The following is a 26,794-nucleotide window of genomic DNA, read 5'->3' on the forward strand; positions in this document are numbered from 1 at the left end:
TGCTTTTGGTTAGATCAAGGCTCATGACAGATGACTTTTGTATGTATTTGCCATTCCAGAAGCCAGAATCAAAAACAATTAAAAATAGATATGAGAATGAACAACAATGTTCATTCATATGGGTGAACAACAATGTTCAGTCATACGGGTGACTAACACTTTTTTTTTATTTTTTTTACATAGAACAAAAAATTTAAAGCAGGAAGTGAAAGTTTATGCACATCTCATCCCCCTAGGGACATAGTACTCATTGGTTGATGACTGTGCAGAACTCCCAAAGCTCTATTGGTGAATAGGGACAAGCCCCACAAGCATAAAAACATAAGAAACCTAAAGAACTGTCACTTTTTGAATAAAATGCCTTACAAGGCTCAGTTCTTTGGACTTTGAAGAAGGAGTACTGCTTGAGGATGCAATGGAGGCTGGGCTGATAGGTGCATCCTTCTTTAAAAGGCGGCTTTTGTCCAAACCGTTCTCCCTTGGAGAATGTGCCGGGCTTCCTCTGGGAGATGAAGGGTCCTGTCAACATAGGTTGAGATGTTACAGTTCCTGCGACAGTAAATGTGCTAAGTTTCCATAAAGCTCCAGTGCTACAAGTCATGCTACGCAAGCACAATACAAACACTGAGAAAAATCAGCAAACACAGAATACAAAAATAAACAGAACACAAACCTCATTAGAAACATCCACTACTAGGTTATCGTCACTCTTTTCAGCATCACTGTCCTGCATGGAAAAATAAGGTAAATAAATAATAGGTGACATGAAACATAACCATATACACATCAATATAGTGAATGATGTAGAAATGTAAATTAATATTAACTACCAATTATTTAAAAAAAAAAAAAACGTATTTAAAATGAAAAAGATATTTTACATTGCTGCTGCTGTATTTCAGACTACTAGATTTTGCATAGTGCTACATAGTTGTGTACTTAGAATACAGAGGAAAAAGCTGTTGCTGTACAACGTACATAAGCAAAGCTTGAGTTGATAGATTAGTAATCAAGATGGCAACTGTTCTATTTACAGCGCATTGATCACAAAGCACACAAGCATGCCATGTGAACTCTGCTGATGGCTCCTAAAACAAACACTCCCTAAGGAAATATTTATTTCTCTTTATAGCTCTTTAACTATGTTGGCTTTTTAAAGATTAAATAAATGCATTTAAAAAGAAAGCAAAGTGTGTAGAAATAAAATATCACTTTAATTTTGTCATTTTAGAATACTGCCCCTCCTGTTCATGAAAGAACAGCACAATAAATAATAATTCAACCATTTTAACGTAAATACATGTGTGTGTGTGTTTGGAAGGGGGGGTTAGTGTGAGCTTATTAAGATTATTGTTATATTAAACTTTAAAAATGCCTGATCACATATTTAAAATTGCACAATTTAAACATGTTAAAAAGAAAATTTATGCTTACCTGATAAATTTATTTATTTCCAGATATGGTGAGTCCACGGCTTCATCAATTACTGTTGGGAATATCACTCCTGGCCAGCAGGAGGCAAAGAGCACCACAGTCAAAATGTTAAAGGGACAGTAAACCTTAAAAATAATGTTATATAATTCTGCACATAGTGCAGAATTATATAACATTATTTAGGTGCTATAGCCATAAAAGCATTTTTTCCTTTTATATTTTGCTAAAATACGGCGCTTTTACAGACCCGCTCTCTGCTGAGCGGGTCTGTAATATTCAGTCAGCGCATCGGGCCAGCTGTATAGTCACAGCCTGGCCCGACCGCGCCATAAGACTAAGTGCAGCTCGCTCCTGTCACAGGAGCGAGCTGCACTTAGTCTTATGGCGCGGTCGGGCCAGGCTGTGACTTTACAGCTGGCCCGATGCGCTGACTGAATATTACAGACCCGCTCAGCAGAGAGCGGGTCTGTAAAAGCGCCGTATTTTAGCAAAATATAAAAGGAAAAAATGCTTTTATGGCTATAGCACCTAAATAATGTTATATAATTCTGCACTATGTGCAGAATTATATAACATTATTTTTAAGGTTTACTGTCCCTTTAAGTATCATATCTCTTCCTACAAACCCCAATCATTCGAAGGTAAAGGAGAAAAAAGAGTAACACAAAGGTGTAGAGGTGCCTGAGGTTTAGTAAAAAAAATAACTGTCTGAAAATAAAGTGTGGGGCCATGTACTCACCATATCCGGAAATAAATAAAATTTATCAGGTAAGCATAAACTTTCTTTTTTTTCCTAAGATATGGGGAGTCCCCGGCTTCATCAATTACTGTTGGGAACCAATACCCAAGCTAGAGGACACCGATGAATAGGGAGGGACAAGACAGGCAAACCTAAACAGAAGGCACCAAACGCTTGAATAATCTTTTCTCCCAAAAGCCTCATCCGAAACAAAAACTTCATTTTTGAAAGCCCAAGAAGAAGAGACAGCCCTTGTGTAATGAGCTATAACTCTCTCAGGTGACTGCAGTCCCGCAGTCTAAAATGTAAACAAATTAAACTTCTCAACCAGAGAAAAGAGAAGTAGCGGTAGCTTTCTGTTACAGAGAAAACAAACGAAAGAAAAATATTAAGCACGCACAACATCCAAATTGTGCACACACGTTCCTCCTTGCGAGCCTGAATCATGGTCTCAAAGACCAATTCAGAAAAACCACGCTTAGACAGAACTAAGCATTCAATATCCAAGCATAAAGCTTCAGAGAAAACAAAAGTGGATAAAAGAATGGACCCTGAATTAGAAGGTCCTTCCTCAGAAACAACCACCAAGGTGGAAGGAATACATCTCCGCTAAGTCTGAATACCAGGTCCTGCAAGACTATGCAGGACTATTAAAATACCTATGCTCACTCCCATTTGATACAAGCAATGACTCTTGGAAGGAGAGCAATCAGACTGAAACCCAAGGAACCGCCAGGGTATTTAGCAGAGCAGCCTGCTGATCTCTTGACCCTGAACATAACTTGGAAGCATAGTGTACTGCCATCTCCAACTCCCCCCATTTGAGGGTTAACCTGGAGAACACCTCCAGGAGAAGCATCCCCGGAATGAAAAATCTGACTGCCCAAAAAGTCAGCTCCCGTATTCACTCTTGAAATGTGAATAGTGGAAAATCAAAGAATGTGAGTGTCCGCCCACCGAAAAATCCACGCCAATCATGGCAAAGGAACTCCAGGTTCCTCCCAGGTGGTTAATGTAAACCACTGAAACAAAAGTGAACCTGAAAACCTGGTTAAGACAACTGAGGCCAAGCCAACAAGCAAAGTAGAACGTTCTCCACTCCAATATGGTTATAGGGAGAGTAGGCTCTTCCAAAGCCCATAGGCACCAAACCAACAGGCTAGAGACTGTGGTCACTATAACTCAGGAAAGTCTCCGGAAGCATGTGCCCCGAGACAGAATCTCCTGAGAAAACTAAAAGATTCAGGAGAATTCGGGTAACTATCCCGCTATCTCTCGCAAACAAAGTGAGTGCTCTACCACTAATTCCCCTCTCTGATCCACAGGGAAGAATCTCAAGTCGATAGATCAAGATCTATCCTCTGAGACAGAGCCACAAGATCCCCGGTCCACTATCTGAACATGCCTAACAGCAGACTCTCAGATGGAATCGAGCAAAGGGAAGATGTCCCATGAAAGCAACCATCAGACTAATTACCTCCATACATTGAGCCACTGAAGGTCAAACAGATGAGTGCAGAAAGAGGCAAGAGGAAAGAATTCTTGATTTTCCGATCTCTGGCAAAAATATTTTCAGAGATAGGGAAACTAAAATTGACCCTTAGAAAACAACTACTGTGGCTGGAACAAGGGAACACATTTTCAGATTCACTTCCCAACAAAGGGAATGAAGAAAAGATAACAGGATTTGAGAAAAAAAGAGCTTGTTGAAAATATGGCACCTGAATACGTAGGTTGACTAGGAAGGGCACCACAGCCATTCCCTGACACCTGATCACTGGTAAAACAGCCCCCTCTGGGAGCCGTGGCAAGGTGAAAAGGAAGAGCTACAAACTGCAAAAGTTTGACAGAAAGGCAAAAACTCGGACTTAAAAATACACGTCCTCCAGTTCTATGGTCACTATTAATTGATCCTCCTAGATCAGTGATTTGCAACCTTTTTTTTGCCGTGGCACACTTTTTTACATTAAACAATCCTGCGGCACACCACCATCCCAAAATTTTACAAAATGACACATTGTAGCCTAATACAGGATATATATATATATATATATATATATATATATATATATATATATATATATATATATACACATACACACACACACATACTGTATATATACACACACACACACTGTACTGTGCTGTCATGCCATGCCTCCTACAAACTATACATGACATATTGACATTCTTTTACAAACAATCATAATGATTGTCTGTGAATGAATGTCAATGTCATGGTTGTAAATGATGCCTGATGAGCCTGTCACATACCTCCCAATATTTCAAAATTTGAAAGAGGGACAGCCCTGCACTGTTGTCAGTCTGCCGAGGCACACCTAAGGATCTCTCACGGCACACTAGTGTGCCATGGCACACTGGTTGAAAAACACTGTCCTAGATCAAGGGAAGAATGGAACCACAGGTTTCCATGTGAAGGACTGTACCTTGAGACAACTTAATGAGACACTTTAGGTCTACCATAGGATGAAAAATTCCTTCTTTTTCAGGAACCACAAACAGGAAGGAATAGAATCCAAGACCCTGTTCCCTCACAGGAACTGGCTATCACCCTCAGGGCAGAGAGGTCCCAAAAATGCCTCACTGTTATCTGGCCTGCAGATAAAATGAGAGGTGGAGTCTGCCTCTGCAAGGAAAGGTAAGAATTCTATGTAGCAACCCTGAGATACTATGACTGTAGCCTATCTGGGACATCTTGTATCCATGTTGAAAGACAAACAGAGAGATAAAGCCCCCCACATGGGAGATCCCGGATCGTGGGCAAACTCCTATAGGTCTATTCATCTTGTCTTGTGGTAGAAAAAAAAAAAAAAAACTTTTCCACCTGTAATATCAGAAATATTCCTGTCAGATCAGGACCAAAAGGTCTTATCCTTATAAGGAAGCGCCAGAAGATTGGACTCGGAGGAAAAATCCACTGACCAAGCATATAGCCACAACGCCCCACAGCTAGCACAGCAAAGCCTGATATCTTGGCTCTCGGCTTAACAAACTGCAAGGTAGCATCAGAAATAAACAAATTGGCTAGTTGAAGAGCCTTAATTCGCTCTGGATCTCCTCCAAAGGAGTCTCTACTAAATTGGAATCAGACAAGGCATCGCACTAATAAGATGCCGCACTTGACACAGTGGCAATACAAACTTCTATGTAAGCCTCCAGCTTAGTCCATTAACCCTGAAAAGAACAGCTGGCTATCCTCTCTAGGAATCGTAGTTCTCTTAGCCAAAGTAGAAAAACCCTACTACTTTAGGCACCGTGCGCCATGATATTTAATGGAGACAGCAACAGGAAACATCCTTTTAAAGACGGGAGACAGGGAAAAAGGATCTCAGACTTTTCCCATTCCTGTCAAAAATCTCCTAGCACGGTCTGGAACAGGAAAAACTTCCACAGATTCCTTAGGGTTGACAACGACAGACTTATCGGAGTCGATCTAAGTTGTCAGAACCTCCTTTAACCATACACGAAGCTGTCCAGGCTTAAATCTGAAAGATACTACTTCAGCATCAGATGAAGGAAAAATACTGTCCAAATCTGAGATTTCACCCTCAGGGGCTACCGACGTATCCTCATTAGACTATGAGGAAGGGCAATCTATAGAGCAGCATATGGAACAGAAACATTATTATCTGAATTTCAAATATTCCTCTTGCGAATTCCCTTTAGTATAGAAAAAGCAGATAATGCCACAGATACCGCAGAAGATACCTGGGCAGCAATTTCTGCAGGCAAATAAACTCCTCCAACAAACTTTGGCATTTGGCATTTTGCGCCCTTCCAAGACTAATTCTGCCCACGAATTTAAGAGACAGTCAATTTGAAAAAAAGACTCTACCCCAGGTAAGAAATACATTTTATGAAACTGACAGTCTGCAAAAGGAAATATACTGAAAACCTGAATCATGGCAAATATAAGTACAATACATATATTTAGAACTTTATATAAATACATAAAGTGCCAAACCATTGCTGAGTGCCTTAAGTAATGAAAACACACTTACCAAAAAGACACCCAGCCACATATAGCAGATAGCCAAACCAGTACTGAAACGGTTATCAGTAGAGGTAATGGAATATGAGAGTATATCGTTGATCTGAAAAGGGAGGTAAGAGATGAATCTCTACGACCGATAACAGAGAACCTATGAAATAGATCCCCGTGAGGAAAACCATTGCATTCAGTAGGTGATGCTCCCTTCACATTCCTCTGACATTCACTGTACTCAGAAGAAATCGGGCTTCAAAATGCTGAGAAGCGCATATCAACGTAGAAATCTTAGCACAAACTTACTTAACCACCTCCAGAAGCGCATATCAACGTAGAAATCTTAGCACAAACTTACTTAACCACCTCCATAGGAGGCAAAGTTTGTAAAAACTGAATTGTGGGTGTGGTGAGGGTGTATTTATAGGCATTTTGAGGTTTGGGAAACTTTGCCCCTCCTTGTAGGATTGTATATCCCATACGTCACTAGCTCATGGACTCTTGCCAATTACATGAAAGAAATATCCTTTTTCTTAAGAGATTTATTCTAAACATGAGGGACAGAGGTTAACAAAATAATATGTTCCCCAAGAGCCAATAAACATTTGATCCCAGGAACAGACCTCTGTTCCATAACCTGAGCATAAGCCTTAATTTAATAAACCCTTAACCTAAGGATTTAAAGGTTGCATAAAATGCTAATAAGCTAAGGAAAAGTATACAATGGCTTTCTGCTTTATTAATCGTAATTGCTCTATATAGGTATTTAAATGCTTTATTATATATATATATATATATATATACACACATACACACATATATATACATATACATATATATATATATATATATATATATATATATATATATATATATATATATCAAAATTTCCACTATTTACTAGCCATTGGCAAGTGGAAATTTAATGGTGGCGAGAAAAAGTTAGTGAGTGAAAAAATGTACACTCCCATTGCAGCATTGACAAACACAGATTTTGGGCTATGTGCTAAACATATTATGTTTATTCCTCTAGGGCTGTAGGAACACCATTGGTGCTTAGACTGTTACTTCTGAGTGGGTAAATAGGGGCAGAGAGAGAGACGAAAAGTAAAAGTGGAGAAGAAAATGGCTTTAAGAGAGAATGGAGAAAAAAAACAGTGTAAAAAGATAGGGAAAGAGACGATATGGCCTGAGAGCTAAGGCAGAAGGTAAAAAGAGAGATTGAAGAGAGAAGGGAGATGAGAAATATAAGTAAGAGAGAAATGATAATAAAAAAATCTCCGGGTCTGCTATGACCTTCTATGACTGTCTCTCTATTCTCTCACTTCACAAATTGTCTTACCCAGAACCACCAAGTTGATGTTGCTAACTGCTATGCACTTATTTTTGTTAAACTATTATTGTATCTAGCATTATTTAATTTAAATATAAAATAAAAAATATTAAAAATGACTGCACAATAATGTGTTTTCACAAAAGCAAAACATATGCAAAAAGGGGGTGGAGTAGTGGGTGTGGACAGGTAGTGGGTAGGATCAGAAGTGGCGAGTAGCTTTTTGGCCTGGCTAGTAGCCTACGACCTGAAATTCTGAGCCCTGTATACATATACACACACACATACACAATGCTTAACTTCACCACTTCTGTGAAGATTAAGAGACCGGTATAACCAGGACACCGCTCCGTTCTCAGCCGGAGAACGAGACGGGGTCTATCCGTACAAGGCAAAAATTAAGATGGCACCGCTCTTCCTGTTCAGAGAAGGCCAGGCATTACATCGGCATGAGAATGAAGCGCGTATAACTATTAACATCGCGCTTCATTCTGCCGAAAAAGGAAACTTAAAACCCATAGTTCTGCTGCACAAAGAAATCTGTCAGGCATAGCAAAATATCACCACTCTGTTGCCTACAAGCGGAGAGACTGAACCCTGCCCCATAAGAGAGGCGCCGCAAGTGAAAGAGTGCGCACTCCAATTTAAAAAACAAAAAACAAACAGAGATTCAATTTGCCATTAACAAACTATATTGGACCTAGAAAGGCTGTATGCATAGACTTAAGTTGTAGCATTGACAAAGGAATTAGGGTAGATTAACCCCTAATGGACTTCCAGATAAAACAGGGATATAATATCCTCTATAAATATATTAGTAAACTGAGCCCGCAATAGAAGGTTAACTCCTTCCTGCCAAGAACGAGGTTAACCACTAAGTCTCCATAAACCACATACAAGTTAGTGCCTGCCCACTGCCAATAAAATATCCTTCCAATAAGAATTTCTTGTCCCACAATAAGTGCATAGAGATTTAACCCCTTCAGTGCCAGCCTCCTAGCCCCAGAAGACAAAAGACACTTACCTGCACATCTAGCTGTCCGGCAGGAGGACAGTTCACGTGGTATGAAAGGAAGCCACTCCTTACAGAGACCTGAGGAAAAAAGAAAGAACAGAGTAAACCTACTCGGGCTTTCTATACTAGGGCAGCAACCTGTTAGGAAAACGCAGTGAAGGCCACTTCACAAGTTCTTAACTGCTTAAAAACCACCACTGCCCTACTGAAGAGACTAACGTGGAGTACGGCTAGACCCAATCTTGAGAGGAAAGATCAGAGTAAACCTGGCTTTCAAAATAATAAAATCTTGACTGAAGTGAAATAAATCCAATCTTCTTCAGACACCAAAACTTCCCATCCTCCTTGCACCGAAGGCAAAGAGAACGACTGGGGTTTGTGGAAAGGGAAGAGATACTTACCAGTTTGACTGTGGTTCTCTTTTGCCTCCTCCTGCTGGCCAGGAGTGATATTCCCAACAGTAATTGATAAAGCCGTGGACTCACCATATCTTAGGAAAGAAATACATTTTGCATTAAAATATGTTAAGTTAAAAGACCATTAAATAAAGGAGAATTGCATAAATCAGCAAATGGCAATGTGAAAGCACTTAGTTTTAATTTCAAATAACTAGAATTTCTACCAACAAATGTTAACATTAGTTCCATTTTCTGTCCCACATTATATGACAGCCATCAACCAATAACAAAAGGCATATAACATATATACTGGGAATTCTTTCAAATGCTCAGTAGGAGCTGGTGCATCAAAAAGTGTACATATAAAAAAGACTGCATATTTAGATACTGAAAATGAATAAGAAAGATGCTTAAAATTGTGTGCTGTAGAAAAATCATGTAAGTTTAATTTTGAATTTAGTATCCCTTTAAAGGGACATTTACCCCTGAGAAATAGTTTCTTTAACCGATCAATTATAACCGTCCTTAACTGGCCTCAGCAGAGGAGATAACAAGCTTTCAAACCTATGGAAATCTTGATTACAACACGTCACATTAGAACGACTAACTTTAAAGGGACACTGAACCCAATTTTTTTTCTTTTGTGATTCAGATAGAGCATGAAATTTTAAGCAAGTTTCTAATTTACTCCTATTATCAATTTTTCTTCGTTCTCTTTCTATCTTTATTTGAAAAAGAAGGCATCTAAGCTTTTTTTTTTTTTGGTTTATAACTATGGACAGCACTTTTTTATTGGTGGATAAATTTATCCACCAATCAGAAAGGACAACCCAGGTTGTTCACCAAAAATAATCCGGCATCTAAACTTACATTCTTGCATTTCAAATAAAGATACCAAGAGAATGAAGACAATTTGATAATAGGAGTAAATTAGAAAGTTGCTTAAAATTTCATGCTCTATCTGAATCATGAAAGAAAAAAATTGGGTTCAGTGTCCCTTTAAGCTTGTAAGGTATAGGCTCAAAGAAAGAGAACTGTGACAATTTGTTGACACACACATCAGTCAATGAAAACAAAATATATGCACATTTCAGTATGTTTATGTTTAATAGTGATTGCAAATAATGGGAGACTCTTAGACACAGATGAGGAGCCTTAAGTTTAGAATCACTACTGTAAGGAAATCATCCCAGCTGATACAGGAAATTGAACATTATATTTAATGAAAGAGCAGTGCTAAACACCATTTCTCTCGTTTGCCTAATAAAATGTGGCAACAACAAAGTCTCAAAGTCTAAACAGATTCTTCTTGTTGCAACCACTTGTTAACTTGACAACTGGGATATGACCTGACTTTTTCTTTTTAATCAGAGCATCAGCTCTTCCAATGCAATTGCCAGATAATATAATAAAGATTCACTAGAGATAGATGCAAAGAGAAATGTGATGGATGAAATAAAGGCAATGTACAGTATATAAAAGATTGTACAGGTAGCATTTCAGAAATATTCAGAGCAGTTCCCTAGCTGTTGTAGGAAATCTTGTCTGATCAGTTATGACTTGTCATTAAAAGATGCCATATATCTGTACACAAACCAACATTAAAACATGAACTGTTACTCACGTAACGAGCAGCTATATCTTTCTCTTCAGTCTTCTGCTTTTTGCTCTCTGATGAATAATCTGTTGAATTTCTGTGTTTTTCTCCAGACCTGAAACTGGCTGAGGGAGACACTGATGAGCTCTAGAAAAGAGGAACCAAGTACAATGTTTTAAAAGGGTAATAAAAAGAATATAACCAAACACCATAAATAATGCTTAAACGGGACAAAAAAAAACACAACAACTGTATTTCATGATTCAGACAGAGCATATGATTTTCAACAACTTTTAAATTCACTTATATTATCAAATTTGCTTTATTCTCCTGAGCCTACCTAGGTATCCTTTTCAACAAAGTATACCAAGAGAACAAAAAAAAATAGAGTACAGAAGTAATTTGGAAAGTTGTTTAAATTGTATGCTCTACCTAAATCATAGAAAGAAAAAAAAAAATAGGTGGGCTTCCCTTTAAAGAGGCATTCTAATGTAAAAACGGCACATTACGGATACTGGTTTATTATGTGTTAAAACCCACAGAGTAAAAGCAAATTGTAAGGGGCAGTCACATGACCTACAAGTCACCTGACACATTCTGTATAACAACTGCTGGGCGTAAAACACATAGTGAGCAAGGGTCTGTGATACAAAAAATGATGTAGGCCATGAAGCGGTCTGTCTATAACATTATATTACTCCAGTATAAACAGCACAAATCAAGACACCAGCATTTATAACACTATCAGGAGTATATTTTACGGCACATTTCCACTTCATCTAATGTTGCTACAATTATGACAGAGATGAGTAGGAATATCATTACTTTAGCAGGTTTTTGAAACAGCAGCGACGTTTATTTTCCGAGACATGAACACAAATATTAGTTAATATAAGCAGAGGGGGTTTTTTTTATGATAAAAACTTTTATACATATACACACGCACACTATATATATATATATATATATATATATATATATATATATATATATATATATATATATATATATATATATATATAAAATATAACACAAAAAACATAATTTATGTAAGAACTTACCTGATAAATTCATTTCTTTCATATTAACAAGAGTCCATGAGCTAGTGACGTATGGGATATACATTCCTACCAGGAGGGGCAAAGTTTCCCAAACCTTAAAATGCCTATAAATACACCCCTCACCACACCCACAAATCAGTTTAACGAATAGCCAAGAAGTGGGGTGATAAGAAACAAAGTGCGAAGCATATAAAATAAGGAATTGGAATAATTGTGCTTTATACAAAAAAAAAAAAAAAAAATCATAACCACCACAAAAAAGGGTGGGCCTCATGGACTCTTGTTAATATGAAAGAAATGAATTTATCAGGTAAGTTCTTACATAAATTATGTTTTCTTTCATGTAATTAACAAGAGTCCATGAGCTAGTGACGTATGGGATAATGACTACCCAAGATGTGGATCTTTCCACACAAGAGTCACTAGAGAGGGAGGGATAAAATAAAGACAGCCAATTCCTGCTGAAAATAATCCACACCCAAAATAAAGTTTAACGAAAAACATAAGCAGAAGATTCAAACTGAAACCGCTGCCTGAAGAACTTTTCTACCAAAAACTGCTTCAGAAGAAGAAAATACATCAAAATGGTAGAATTTAGTAAAAGTATGCAAAGAGGACCAAGTTGCTGCTTTGCAGATCTGGTCAACCGAAGCTTCATTCCTAAACGCCCAGGAAGTAGATACTGACCTAGTAGAATGAGCTGTAATTCTCTGAGGCGGAATTTTACCCGACTCAACATAGGCAAGATGAATTAAAGATTTCAACCAAGATGCCAAAGAAATGGCAGAAGCTTTCTGGCCTTTTCTAGAACCAGAAAAGATGACAAATAGACTAGAAGTCTTTCGGAAAGATTTAGTAGCTTCAACATAATATTTCAAAGCTCTAACAACATCCAAAGAATGTAACGATTTTTCCTTAGAATTCTTAGGATTAGGACATAATGAAGGAACCACGATTTCTCTACTAATGTTGTTGGAATTCACAACCTTAGGTAAAAATTCAAAAGAAGTTCGCAACACCGCCTTATCCTGATGAAAAATCAGAAAAGGAGACTCACAAGAAAGAGCAGATAATTCAGAAACTCTTCTGGCAGAAGAGATGGCCAAAAGGAACAAAACTTTCCAAGAAAGCAATTTAATGTCCAATGAATGCATAGGTTCAAACGGAGGAGCTTGAAGAGCTCCCAGAACCAAATTCAAACTCCAAGGAGGAGAAATTGACTTAATGACAGGTTTTATACGAACCAAAGCTTGTACAAAACAATGAATATCAGGAAGAATAGCAATCTTTCTGTGAAAAAGAACAGAAAGAACGGAGATTTGTCCTTTCAAAGAACTTGCGGACAAACCCTTATCTAAACCATCCTGAAGAAACTGTAAAATTCTCGGTATTCTAAAAGAATGCCAAGAAAAATGATGAGAAAGACACCAAGAAATATAAGTCTTCCAGACTCTATAATATATCTCTCGAGATACAGATTTACGAGCCTGTAACATAGTATTAATCACGGAGTCAGAGAAACCTCTTTGACTAAGAATCAAGCGTTCAATCTCCATACCTTTAAATTTAAGGATTTCAGATCCGGATGGAAAAAAGGACCTTGCGACAGAAGGTCTGGTCTTAACGGAAGAGTCCATGGTTGGCAAGATGCCATCCGGACAAGATCCGCATACCAAAACCTGTGAGGCCATGCCGGAGCTATTAGCAGAACAAACGAGCATTCCCTCAGAATCTTGGAGATTACTCTTGGAAGAAGAACTAGAGGCGGAAAGATATAGGCAGGATGATACTTCCAAGGAAGTGATAATGCATCCACTGCCTCCGCCTGAGGATCCCGGGATCTGGACAGATACCTGGGAAGTTTCTTGTTTAGATGAGAGGCCATCAGATCTATCTCTGGGAGCCCCCACATTTGAACAATCTGAAGAAATACCTCTGGGTGAAGAGACCATTCGCCCGGATGCAACGTTTGGCGACTGAGATAATCCGCTTCCCAATTGTCTACACCTGGGATATGAACCGCAGAGATTAGACAGGAGCTGGATTCCGCCCAAACCAAAATTCGAGATACTTCTTTCATAGCCAGAGGACTGTGAGTCCCTCCTTGATGATTGATGTATGCCACAGTTGTGACATTGTCTGTCTGAAAACAAATGAACGATTCTCTCTTCAGAAGAGGCCAAAACTGAAGAGCTCTGAAAATTGCACGGAGTTCCAAAATATTGATCGGTAATCTCACCTCCTGAGATTCCCAAACTCCTTGTGCCGTCAGAGATCCCCACACAGCTCCCCAACCTGTGAGACTTGCATCTGTTGAAATTACAGTCCAGGTCGGAAGAACAAAAGAAGCCCCCTGAATTAAACGATGGTGATCTGTCCACCACGTTAGAGAGTGTCGAACAATCGGTTTTAAAGATATTAATTGATATATCTTCGTGTAATCCCTGTACCATTGGTTCAGCATACAGAGCTGAAGAGGTCGCATGTGAAAACGAGCAAAGGGGATCGCGTCCGATGCAGCAGTCATAAGACCTAGAATTTCCATGCATAAGGCTACCGAAGGGAATGATTGAGACTGAAGGTTTCGACAAGCTGTAATCAATTTTAGACGTCTCTTGTCTGTTAAAGACAGAGTCATGGACACTGAATCTATCTGGAAACCCAGAAAGGTTACCCTTGTTTGAGGAATCAAAGAACTTTTTGGTAAATTGATCCTCCAACCATGATCTTGAAGAAACAACACAAGTCGATTCGTATGAGACTCTGCTAAATGTAAAGACTGAGCAAGTACCAAGATATCGTCCAAATAAGGAAATACCACAATACCCTGTTCTCTGATTACAGACAGAAGGGCACCGAGAATCTTTGTGAAAATTCTTGGAGCTGTAGCAAGGCCAAACGGTAGAGCCACAAATTGGTAATGCTTGTCTAGAAAAGAGAATCTCAGGAACTGATAATGATCTGGATGAATCGGAATATGCAGATATGCATCCTGTAAATCTATTGTGGACATATAATTCCCTTGCTGAACAAAAGGCAATATAGTCCTTACAGTTACCATCTTGAACGTTGGTATCCTTACATAACGATTCAATAATTTTAGATCCAGAACTGGTCTGAAGGAATTCTCCTTCTTTGGTACAATGAAGAGATTTGAATAAAACCCCATCCCCTGTTCCGGAACTGGAACTGGCATAATTACTCCAGCCAACTCTAGATCTGAAACACAATTCAGAAATGCTTGAGCTTTCACTGGATTTACTGGGACACGGGAAAGAAAAAATCTCTTTGCAGGAGATCTCATCTTGAAACCAATTCTGTACCCTTCTGAAACAATGTTCTGAATCCAAAGATTGTGAACAGAATTGATCCAAATTTCTTTGAAAAAACGTAACCTGCCCCCTACCAGCTGAACTGGAATGAGGGCCGTACCTTCATGTGAACTTAGAAGCAGGCTTTGCCTTTCTAGCTGGCTTGGATTTATTCCAGACTGGAGATGGTTTCCAAACTGAAACTGCTCCTGAGGACGAAGGATCAGGCTTTTGTTCTTTGTTGAAACGAAAGGAACGAAAACGATTGTTAGCCCTGTTTTTACCTTTAGATTTTTTATCCTGTGGTAAAAAAGTTCCTTTCCCACCAGTAACAGTTGAAATAATAGAATCCAACTGAGAACCAAATAATTTGTTTCCCTGGAAAGAAATGGAAAGTAGAGTTGATTTAGAAGCCATATCAGCATTCCAAGTCTTAAGCCATAAAGCTCTTCTGGCTAAGATAGCCAGAGACATAAACCTAACATCAACTCTAATAATATCAAAAATGGCATCACAGATAAAATTATTAGCATGCTGGAGAAGAATAATAATATCATGAGAATCACGATTTGTTACTTGTTGCGCTAGAGTTTCCAACCAAAAAGTTGAAGCTGCAGCAACATCAGCCAATGATATAGCAGGTCTAAGAAGATTACCTGAACACAGATAAGCTTTTCTTAGAAAAGATTCAATTTTTCTATCTAAAGGATCCTTAAACGAGGTACCATCTGACGTAGGAATGGTAGTACGTTTAGCAAGGGTAGAAATAGCCCCATCAACTTCAGGGATTTTGTCCCAAAATTCTAACCTGTCAGGCGGAACAGGATATAATTGCTTAAAACGTTTAGAAGGAGTAAATGAATTACCCAATTTATCCCATTCTTTGGAAATTACTGCAGAAATAGCATTAGGAACAGGAAAAACTTCTGGAATAACCGCAGGAGCTTTAAAAACCTTATCCAAACGTATAGAATTAGTATCAAGAGGACTAGAATCCTCTATTTCTAAAGCAATTAGTACTTCTTTAAGTAAAGAGCGAATAAATTCCATCTTAAATAAATATGAAGATTTATCAGCATCAATCTCTGAGATAGAATCCTCTGAACCAGAAGAGTCCAAAGAATCAGAATGATGGTGTTCATTTAAAAATTCATCTGTAGAGAGAGAAGATTTAAAAGACTTTTTACGTTTACTAGAAGGAGAAATAACAGACAAAGCCTTCTTTATGGATTCAGAAACAAAATCTCTTATGTTATCAGGAACATTCTGCACCTTAGATGTTGAGGGAACTGCAACAGGCAACGGTACATTACTAAAGGAAATATTATCTGCTTTAACAAGTTTGTCATGACAATTATTACAAACAACAGCTGGAGGAATAGCTACCAAAAGTTTACAGCAGATACACTTAGCTTTGGTAGATCCAGCAGGCAGTGATTTTCCTGTAGTATCTTCTGGCTCAGATGCAACGTGAGACATCTTGCAATATGTAAGAGAAAAAACAACATATAAAGCAAAATAGATCAAATTCCTTATAAGACAGTTTCAGGAATGGGAAAGAATGCCAAATATCAAGCTTCTAGCAACCAGAAGCAAATGAAAAATGAGACTGAAATAATGTGGAGACAAAAGCGACGCCCATATTTTTTAGCGCCAAATAAGACGCCCACATTATTTGGCGCCTAAATGCTTTTGGCGCCAAAAATGACGCCACATCCGGAACGCCGACATTTTTGGCGCAAAATAACGTCAAAAAATGACGCAACTTCCGGCGACACGTATGACGCCGGAAACGGAAAAGAATTTTTGCGCCAAAAAAGTCCGCGCCAAGAATGACGCAATAAAATGAAGCATTTTCAGCCCCCGCGAGCCTAACAGCCCACAGGGAAAAAAGTCAAATTTTTGAGGTAAGAAAAATATGATAATTCAATGCATAATCCCAAATATGAAACTGACTGTCTGAAAATAAGGAAAGTTGAACATTCTGAGTCAAGGCAAATAAATGTTTGAATACATATATTTAGAACTTTATAAATAAAGTGCCCAACCATAGCTTAGAGTGTCACAGAAATAAGACTTACTTACCCCAGGACACTCATCTACATGTTTGTAGAAAGCCAAACCAGTACTGAAACGAGAATCAGTAGAGGTAATGGTAAATATAAGAGTATATCGTCGATCTGAAAAGGGAGGTAAGAGATGAATCTCTACGACCGATAACAGAGAACCTTATGAAATAGACCCCGTAGAAGGAGATCACTGCATTCAATAGGCAATACTCTCTTCACATCCCTCTGACATTCACTGCACGCTGAGAGGAAAACCGGGCTCCAACTTGCTGCGGAGCGCATATCAACGTAGAATCTAGCACAAACTTACTTCACCACCTCCCTTGGAGGCAAAGTTTGTAAAACTGATTTGTGGGTGTGGTGAGGGGTGTATTTATAGGCATTTTAAGGTTTGGGAAACTTTGCCCCTCCTGGTAGGAATGTATATCCCATACGTCACTAGCTCATGGACTCTTGTTAATTACATGAAAGAAACTTTTCTTTCACTCATGGTTAGTGTCTGGCTGAAGTCATTTATATCAATCAACTGTGTTTACTCTTTTTAAATCATGACAACAGAAACTACCCAAATAACCCTGATCAAAAGTTTACATAACCTGGTGATTTTGGCCTGATAACATGCACACAAGTTGACACAAAGGGGTTTGAATGGCTATTAAAAGGTAACCAACCATCTTCACCTGTGATCTGTTTGCTTGTAATTAGTACGTGTATAAAAGGGCAATGAGTTTCTGGACTCCTGACAAGACTCTTGCAACGTTCATCCAGTGCTGCACTGATGTTTCCGGATTCTGAGTCATGGGGAAAGCAAAATAATTGTCAAAGGATCTGCGGGAAAAGGTAGTTTAACTGTATAAAACAGGAAAGGGATATAAAAAGATATCCAAGGAATTGAGATTGCAAATCAGCAGTGATCAAACTCAAGAAATGGAAAATGAGGGGTTCTGTTGAAACCAAACCATGGTCAGGTAAACCAACTAAGATTTCAGCCACAACTGCCAGGAAAATTGTTTGGGATGCAAAGAAAAACCCACAAGTAACTTCAGGTGAAATACAGGACTCTCTGAAAACATATTGTGTGGCTGTTTCAAGATGCACAATAAGAAGGCACTTGAAGAAAGATGGGCTGCATGGTCGAGTCACCAGAAGAAAGCCATTACTACGTAAATGCCACAAAATATCCCGCTTACAATATGCCAAACAGCACAGAGTCAAGCCTCAAACCTTCTGGTACAGTCATTTGGAGTGATGAGACCAAAATTGAAATTTTTGGCCACAACCATAAACGCTACATTTGGAGAGGAGTCAACAAGGCCTATGATGAAAGGTTCACCATTCCTACTGTGAAACACGGAGGTAGATCACTAATGTTTTGGGGATGTGCGAGATACAAAAGGCACAGGAAATTTGGTCAGAATTGATGGCAAGATGAATTTGCATTCATCAGCCCGGAAGCTGCGCATTGGACGTACTTGGACGTTCCAAATGACAATGATCAAAAACACAAGGCCAAGTCGACCTTTCATTGGCTACAGCAGAATAAAGTGAAGGTTCTGGAGTGGCCATCTCAGTCTCCTGACCTCAATATTATTGAGCCACTCTGGGGAGATTTCAAACATGCAGTTCATGCAAGACAGCCAAAGAATTTACAGGAACTGGAGGCTTTTTGCCAGGAAGAATGGGCAGTTTTACCATCTGAGAATATAAAGAGCCTTATCCACAAATACCACAAAAGACTTCAAGCTGTCATTGATGTTAAAAGGGGCAATACACAGTATTAAGAACTGGGGTGTATAAACTTTTGATCAGGGTCATTTGGGTAGTTTCCCAGTGGCAGAACTTTTTTTTCACTTCCTGCGATGAGATTTTTTTTAGTGAAAATTTTTCTGCAGATCATTTTAAGTAAAATTACATTTTAAGTTAGGAAGTTACACTAAAGCACCAGTTCAATTGCAATGTGTTGGTTAACTAAAGAATAAAAGCATTTCTAACGTTTGATAATATAGTGCAGTAGTTGAAAATTGCATTGCAAATTAGCTGCAGACAAAAAAATTAAACTGTAAAATGTCTCTTGAATAAATTTGTTTCCTTTTCTCTTGGTCTAACATAGAAATGTAGTTATAAAAAAGGTGCAATGCTCATAAGAACGTCTTATATTCAGAACAAACAGCTTTGCAGACTGGGAAAGGCTAGGGGAGGGTTTGAAAAAAGAGCCAGTAAATAGTCAATGCACTGCTGCTTTGCAGCGCTACTGAATATATGACTGTTAACTTCAAACATCACTTTGCTTTGGATGCACTGTGTTAAAGGGACAGTATACTGTAAAATAGTTTTTTCCCTTAATGTGTTTACAATTGCTTTTTTTACCAACTGCAGAGTAAAAAAATGTATGAAAATTAGCTTTTTAAGGTTTATTTCTGTATATTAAAGCTCTGATTTTGTGTTTTGAAGCCACAGTCTAATAAAATAGGTTGAGCTTGTAGGTATAATCAGATCTCATTACTGTATCACATTGTGCACATATACCTGCTTCTTTATCTTATATCTGTCCTTAAAACAATCACCAATACTTTGAGAGAACAATGGAAAATCAACATTTTATTACCTTATCTCTGCTTTATCACACTGGGAGTGTAATTTCTTCTGCTGGCTGTGCTTACAAAGCTTATCTATAGCTGGTACGCGCGGCCACAAACTTTCAGAATAGGTGGGGATACCACTTGCTAAATTAACAATTTCAAATGCCAATATAAGGGTAAAGAAGTCACTTGTAAACAATTTAATACACTCCAGCAGGTAAAGTGGATCATAGGGAACAAATTAAAGGGGAGAAATTTTTTGAGTAAACTGTCCCTTTAAGGAAAACATACACAGCTCAACCAGAGCACAACTCTGTTTGAAGAGAACTGTCTAATGTGGAGCAGAGCAGCAAAGTTAAAGTGATGGTAAATTCACTATAAATGACAAAGCTATTTTCTAAAGCTTTCATTACAAATATACCTTGTGTACTCTTATTTCTTTACTAAACAATGTTTAAGACAGAGTAAATCAGCTTTTTTATTTGCAGCATTACCTGTCTCTGGCCGCCTCCGTGTAAAAAATACTGATTCTGAATTTGATTGACATATGGTGCATCCAATAGCGGATGCACCATACGCCCTATGTATTTGGACTTCAGCACGCTCTGGCACTGCTCCTGAGGACTCTGAATTAACAATGTACACTGCGCAAGTGCAGTTGTCAGACAAGCCGATAGCAGCCTCATGTAAACAGTGAATCTTTTCTTACATTATCAATTCACTGTTTACTGTTGGCGTCTCTGCTGACATGTGCTCAATCTTCTGTCATACCCCTAGCCCAAACGAGCAAGTTTTATTGAAAATAAAATAGTGTGATTTTTGTACTACTTTTGACTTACTATATACGATAGCCACCCTCAAATGCTCGTTTGGGCTAGGGGTATGACAGAAGAACAGAAGAATGAGCACGTCAGCAGAGACGCCAACAGTAAACAGTGAATCGATAATGTAAGAAAAGATTCACTGTTTACATGAGGCTGCTATCGGCTTGTCTGACAACTGCACTTGCGCAGTGTACATTGTTAATTCAGAGTCCTCAGGAGCAGTGCCAGAGCGTGCTGAAGACCAAATACATATGGCGTATGGTGCATCCGCTATTGGATGCACCATATGTCAATCAAATTCAGAATCAGTATTTTTTACACGGAGGCGGCCAGAGACAGGTAATATTGCAAATAAAAAAGATGATTTACTCTGTCTTAAACATTGTTTAGTAAAGAAATAAGAGTACACAAGGTATAATGAAAGCTTTAGAAAATAGCTTTGTCGTTTATAGTGAATTTACCATCACTTTAAAGCAGTAACAGTACTTGCATGGGTTCTGTTCTTTCTGCAGACATGCTGCATTTTCTGCGATGGCATCTCAGATCACTGTATGTTCTGCCTTGGGGGTTTGTCATTATGATTTAAAAAAAGAGTAAACACAGTTGATTGATAATAAATGGCTTCAGCCAAACACTAACCATGAGTGAAAAAAAGTTTGTGTTATCATTCATATTCTCTGAAAAAAACTCATAAATTCTGCCAGGGTATGTAAACTTATGAGCACAACTGTATATTACACACATATACATACACACATATACATACAATTACACACACATATACAGGTGGTCCTCGTTTTACAGCGGTTCAATTTACACAGTTTCAGAATAACAACATTTTTTTTTCCAGTCATGTGACTGCTATTGAAAAGCATTGAGAAGCAGTGCATTTATTAAAATAGCCAGTAGGTGGAGCTGTCCGCTTGTGTTGCAGCCAAGCAAGCTGAAATTAATCAGTTTAACCAGACCTGAGCTATCGAGCAGATTTCAAAGGAACAAGATCTTCCTGTCTATAAATCAGTCCAGATTGGAATGCATAGAAAGAACTGTTTGCAGAAAAATGCAAGTGAAGTCTGCGTTGTGTGATTATTTTATTAGGTTTATAATGCTGTTTAGCAAATGTTTTTGTTCATTTAAAGTAGTTTAATTATATATTCTGTGTTGTGTGATTATTTTATTAGGTTTATAATGCTGTTTAGCATTTAAAGTCTTCATTTCAAAGCTTTAAAAATAATGTATTAGGTGTTACTTATGACAATTTTGAGAGGGGCCTGGAACCTATCTCCCTCACTTCCCATTGACTTACATTATAAACTGGGTTTCAATTTATAACGGTTTCGATTTACAACCATTCCTTCTGGAACCTAACCCCGGCGTAAACTGAGGGCTACCTGTATGTATGTATGTATGTATGTATGTATGTATATGTATATATATATATATATATATATATATATATATATATATATATATATATATATATAATATAGCTTTTAAGTTTGACATACATTTATCAAACCCTCCCGAAGGTTTGACAGAACAAAGAGTAGTCCAAAAGACTTTCATGGAGGTCAACTTCCTCTAGGAGACCTGCGTAGGGGCATAATAGCCACCAAAGAAAGTCATATAGAAAAAACTGCAATAAGATATCTATTGTTTGTGCTCCGTTCCTTTTCACACACAACCCAATAAAGGAGTACAAATAAATCCAATTAAACTATTTGGTTATATTCTTATTACATATACTGTAGATTTATATTAGTTGCATTGTGTCACATTTCCCTTCAGATTGCAGAACTGCCAACCAGTGCTGAGTTTTATTGATAAATGTCAGTAGGGAACATCATTCTTAATGGGTTAAATAAGATGTCAGTCTGCTCTACTGAAGGCTGTGAAACAGACAGTTATCTCTATATACACTAACATGAAAAATAAAAATATAAAAAATTAAATAAGTTCAAAAAATGTTAAACAGTATTTGTTTTATTATACTAGATACATAAGAGCAGCAAGGTACACTTCAGGAATTGGCTGACACTGAGTTTGTAACTTATCTGAATAAAGCTTAATGTCCCTTTAAGGCACAACCATAAGTCTGTAGAAAAATATATGGACTTGTGCTTCTATAGTTTTACAGGTTGACTAAAATATTATCAAAATCATGTTTTAAGAATAAGAATAACACATAGAACAGTGACATGATCATTAAGATCATTAACACTGACATGACCTCTACAAGTATAATATAAATTAATAAAAGGGACATGAACTAAATATTTCTTGTTTCAAGCATATGAAAGATCTTTCATTAACCCCTTAACGACCAAGGACGTACGCCACACGTCCTCAAAAAAAAATACAGTTAATGACCGAGGACGTGTGGCGTACGTCCTTGGTCTGGAAAGCAGCTGGAAGCGATCCTGCTCGCTTCCAGCTGCTTTCCGGTTATTGCAGTGATGCCTCGATATGGAGGCATCCTGCAATAACCCCCCTTGGCCATCCGATGCAGAGAGAGCCACTCTGTGGCCCTCTCTGCACCGGACATCGATGGCCGGTATCGTTGGTGGGTGGGAGCTTACGTGGGAGGCGGGTGGGCGGCCATCGGTGCTCTGTGTGAAGTGGAGGGGGGCGGGATCGGGATCTACGGGGGCGCGCACGGGAGCGCGCGCGTGCACGGGGGGTGGCGGGCGGGCGCGTGCACGGGGCGGGAGCGGGTGGGAACCGCTACACTACAGAAAAAAAAAAATTAAAAGCTAAAAAAAATAAATAAATGTAACTATTAAAAATGTAATCTAAGGGACCTGGAAGGGGTTGGTCTTGGCGGGGGGGGGGGGGGGGGGGAAGCTACACTACAGAAAAGGGCATTTTTAAAAAAAAAAAAAAAAAGGCACATTTTTTTACAAAACTGGGTACTGGCAGACAGCTGCCAGTACCCAAGATGACGCCCATTAAGGCAGAGGGGAAGGGTTAGAGAGCTGTTTGGTGGGGGATCAGTGAGGTTGGGGTCTAAGGGGGGATCCTACACATCAGCATATGTAAATATGCTGCTTTTTTTTTTTTTTAAAAGGGCCAAATACCTTTTATTTTAGTACTGGCAGAGTTTCTGCCAGTACTTAAGATGGCGGGGACAATTGTGGGGTGGGGGAGGGAAGAGAGCTGTTTGGGAGGGATCAGGGGGTCTGATGTTTCAGGTGGGAGGCTGAGCTCTACACTAAAGCTAAAATTAACCCTGCAAGCTCCCTACAAGCTACATAATTAACCCCTTCACTGCTAGCCATAATACACGTGTGATGCGCAGCGGCATTTAGAGGCCTTCTAATTACCAAAAAGCAATGCCAAAGCCATATATGTCTGCTATTTCTGAACAAAGGGGATCCCAGAGAAGCATTTACAACCATTTGTGCCATAATTGCACAAGCTGTTTGTAAATAATTTCAGTGAGAAACCTAAAATTGAGAAAAAAATTACGTTTTTTTTAATTTGATCGCATTTGGCGGTGAAATGGTGGCATGAAATATACCAAAATTGGCCTAGATCAATACTTGGGGTTGTCTACTACACTACACTAAAGCTAAAACTACCCCAAAAAGCTCCCTACATGCTCCCTAATTAACCCCTTCACTGCTGGGCATAATACACGTGTGGTGCGCAGTGGCATTTAGCGGCCTTCTAATTACCAAAAAGCAACGCCAAAGTCATATATGTCTGCTATTTCTGAACAAAGGGGATCCCAGAGAAGAATTTACAACCATTTATGCCATAATTGCATAGAAACCAAAAGTTTGTGAAAAAATTTGTGAAAAGTGAACGATTTTTTGTATTTGACCGCATTTGGCGGTGAAATGGTGGCATGAAATATACCAAAATGGGCCTAGATCAATACTTTGGGTTGTCTACTAAAAAAAAATATATACATGTCAATGGCTATTCAGAGATTCCTGAAAGATATCAGTGTTCTAATGTAACTGTCGCTAATTTTGAAAAGAAATGGTTTGGAAATAGCAAAGTGCTACTTGTATTTATGGCCCTATAGTTTACAAAAAAAGCAAAGAACATGTAAACTTTGGGTATTTCTAAACTCAGGACAAAATTTAGAAACTATTTAGCATGGGTGTATTTTTGGTGGTTGTAGATGTGTAACAGATTTTGGGGGTCAAAGTTAGAAAAAGTGTGTTTTTTTCCATTTTTTCCTCATATTTTATAATATTTTTTATAGTAAATTATAAGATATGATGAAAATAATGGTATCTTTAGAAAGTCCATTTAATGGCGAGAAAAACGGTATATAATATGTTTGGGTACAGTAAATGAGTAAGAGGAAAAACTACAGCTAAACACATACACCTCAAAAATGTAAAAATAGCCTTGGTCCCAAACGGACAGAAAATGGAAAAGTGCTGTGGTCATTAAGGGGTTAAAGGACCACTCAATGCAGTAGAATTGAATCATTAATAAGTACATAATAAAAAGAAAAGGCAATAACACTTACTCTGAATTTCAAATAAGCAGATTTTTTCTGACAAATTTATTTTCTCTCTCATTTTCTTGCCCCCTTTATCATGTGACAGACATCAGCCAATCACAGACTAGTACACGTATAGCCTGTTTGTGCACATGCTCAGTAGGATCTTGTTCCCCAGTAAGTATGTATATAACAAGATTGTGCAAAATTTGAAAATGGAAGTAAATTGGAAAGTGTTGTAAAACTGCATGCTCTTTCTGAATCCTACAAGCTTATTTTTGGGAGTGTCCCTTTAAATTGATGAGCACAACTACCACAGAATGATTAATACTCACCATGATGATGTTTTTCCTCCTGTGCCTTTGCAAAGCTATTCTCTTATTTTAACCCATTACAGTTGCTGCTTGGGTAGGCATACTGGGCACCAGCATCTTGGAGCACTAATATTCCTGCACCTTGTTACAGAAGTGGTGAGCATTCACAGATCAGAAACGTAGTCGGCTATTTAGCAGCTGTACCTTACACTTCAATTTAGCATAAACTTTACATCTTTTTGGCAATTTTTTGCATACAGCTCAGAATTTATAGCAACATATCTGCTGCAAAAATGCACAGGCCCCAATCTGTATGGTAAACGCTAAACTGAAGGGCACAATAGGGCTTGTCAAAAAGTCAATAATGTCACTGATATGTAACTGTATGTTACAGGGTACAAGAATAATTGAACTCCAATATGGTGATGCCAAGTGTGAAGATCCAGAGTGTTACCAAAAATGGCACGTGTGGGGAGTAGTAATGTAGTTGTCAAAAACAAAAAAGTAAAAAAAAAAAAAAAAAAAAAATTCAACTTTAAAAAGAGCCAGGAATGAAATATGTGGACACAAGCCAAGGAGACGGCTAGTTCTCTGACTGATAAGTTAATTCCTCCATCTCTGTTGGCAAATAAATACATGCTGCTACAGCACAAAGACAAAAACAGAATTTATGCTTACCTGATAAATCACTTTCTCTTACGGTGTATCCAGTCCACGGATTCATCCTTACTTGTGGGATATTCTCAATCCCTACAGGAAGTGGCAAAGAGAGCACACAGCAGAGCTGTCCATATAGCTCCCCTCAGGCTCCGCCCCCCAGTCATTCGACCGACGGTTAGGAGAAAAAGGAGAAACTATAGGGTGCAGTGGTGACTGTAGTTTTACTAAAATAAATTTGAACCTGACTTAATTGCCAGGGCGGGCCGTGGACTGGATACACCGTAAGAGAAAGTAATTTATCAGGTAAGCATAAATTCTGTTTTTTCTTACTTGGTGTATCCAGTCCACGGATTCATCCTTACTTGTGGAATACCAATACCAAAGCTTTAGGACACGGATGAAGGGAGGGAACAAGTCAGGTAACCTAAACGGAAGGCACCACTGCTTGCAAAACCTTTCTCCCAAAAATAGCCTCCGAAGAAGCAAAAGTATCGAATTTGTAAAATTTGGCAAATGTATGCAGTGAAGACCAAGTCGCTGCCTTACAAATCTGTTCAACAGAAGCCTCGTTCTTGAAAGCCCATGTGGAAGCCACAGCTCTAGTGGAATGAGCTGTAATTCGTTCAGGAGGCTGCTGTCCAGCAGTCTCATAAGCCAATCGGATGATGCTTTTCAGCCAGAAGGAAAGAGAGGTAGCAGTCGCTTTCTGACCTCTCCTCGTACCAGAATAGACAACAAACAAGGACGATGTTTGTCTGAAATCTTTAGTTGCTTTTAAATAGAATTTTAAAGCACAAACCACATCAAGATTGTGTAACAGAAGTTACTTCTTAGAAACTGGATTAGGGCACAGAGAAGGAACAATGATTTCCTGGTTAATATTCTTATTATAAACCACTTTTGGAAGGAAACCAGGTTTGGTACGCAAAACAACCTTATCTGTATGGAACACCAGATAGGGTGAATTACACTGCAAAGCAGACAATTCAGAA

At 38.5% G+C, this 26,794-nt stretch overlaps 1 protein-coding gene across 4 annotated transcripts in view; it reads right to left on the reverse strand.

The window, feature by feature from the left end:
- LOC128649283 (transducin-like enhancer protein 4) overlaps positions 1-26,794 on the reverse strand; it is a 304,153-nt gene that overhangs the window by 119,137 nt on the left and 158,222 nt on the right. For 3 of the 4 annotated variants that reach the window (XM_053702473.1, XM_053702472.1, XM_053702471.1), the window contains 3 exons: positions 10,550-10,669; positions 674-727; positions 367-519 (listed from right to left, as the gene is read on the reverse strand). In XM_053702473.1, coding sequence (XP_053558448.1) covers positions 367-519; positions 674-727; positions 10,550-10,669 — 327 coding nt within the window. The remainder of the gene's footprint in view (positions 1-366; positions 520-673; positions 728-10,549; positions 10,670-26,794) is intronic. The other variant, XM_053702474.1, reaches the window with a different exon arrangement.

Source organism: Bombina bombina, chromosome 2, assembly GCF_027579735.1.
Source record: "Bombina bombina isolate aBomBom1 chromosome 2, aBomBom1.pri, whole genome shotgun sequence".
In the NCBI taxonomy this organism is placed as follows: Eukaryota; Metazoa; Chordata; class Amphibia; order Anura; family Bombinatoridae; genus Bombina; species Bombina bombina.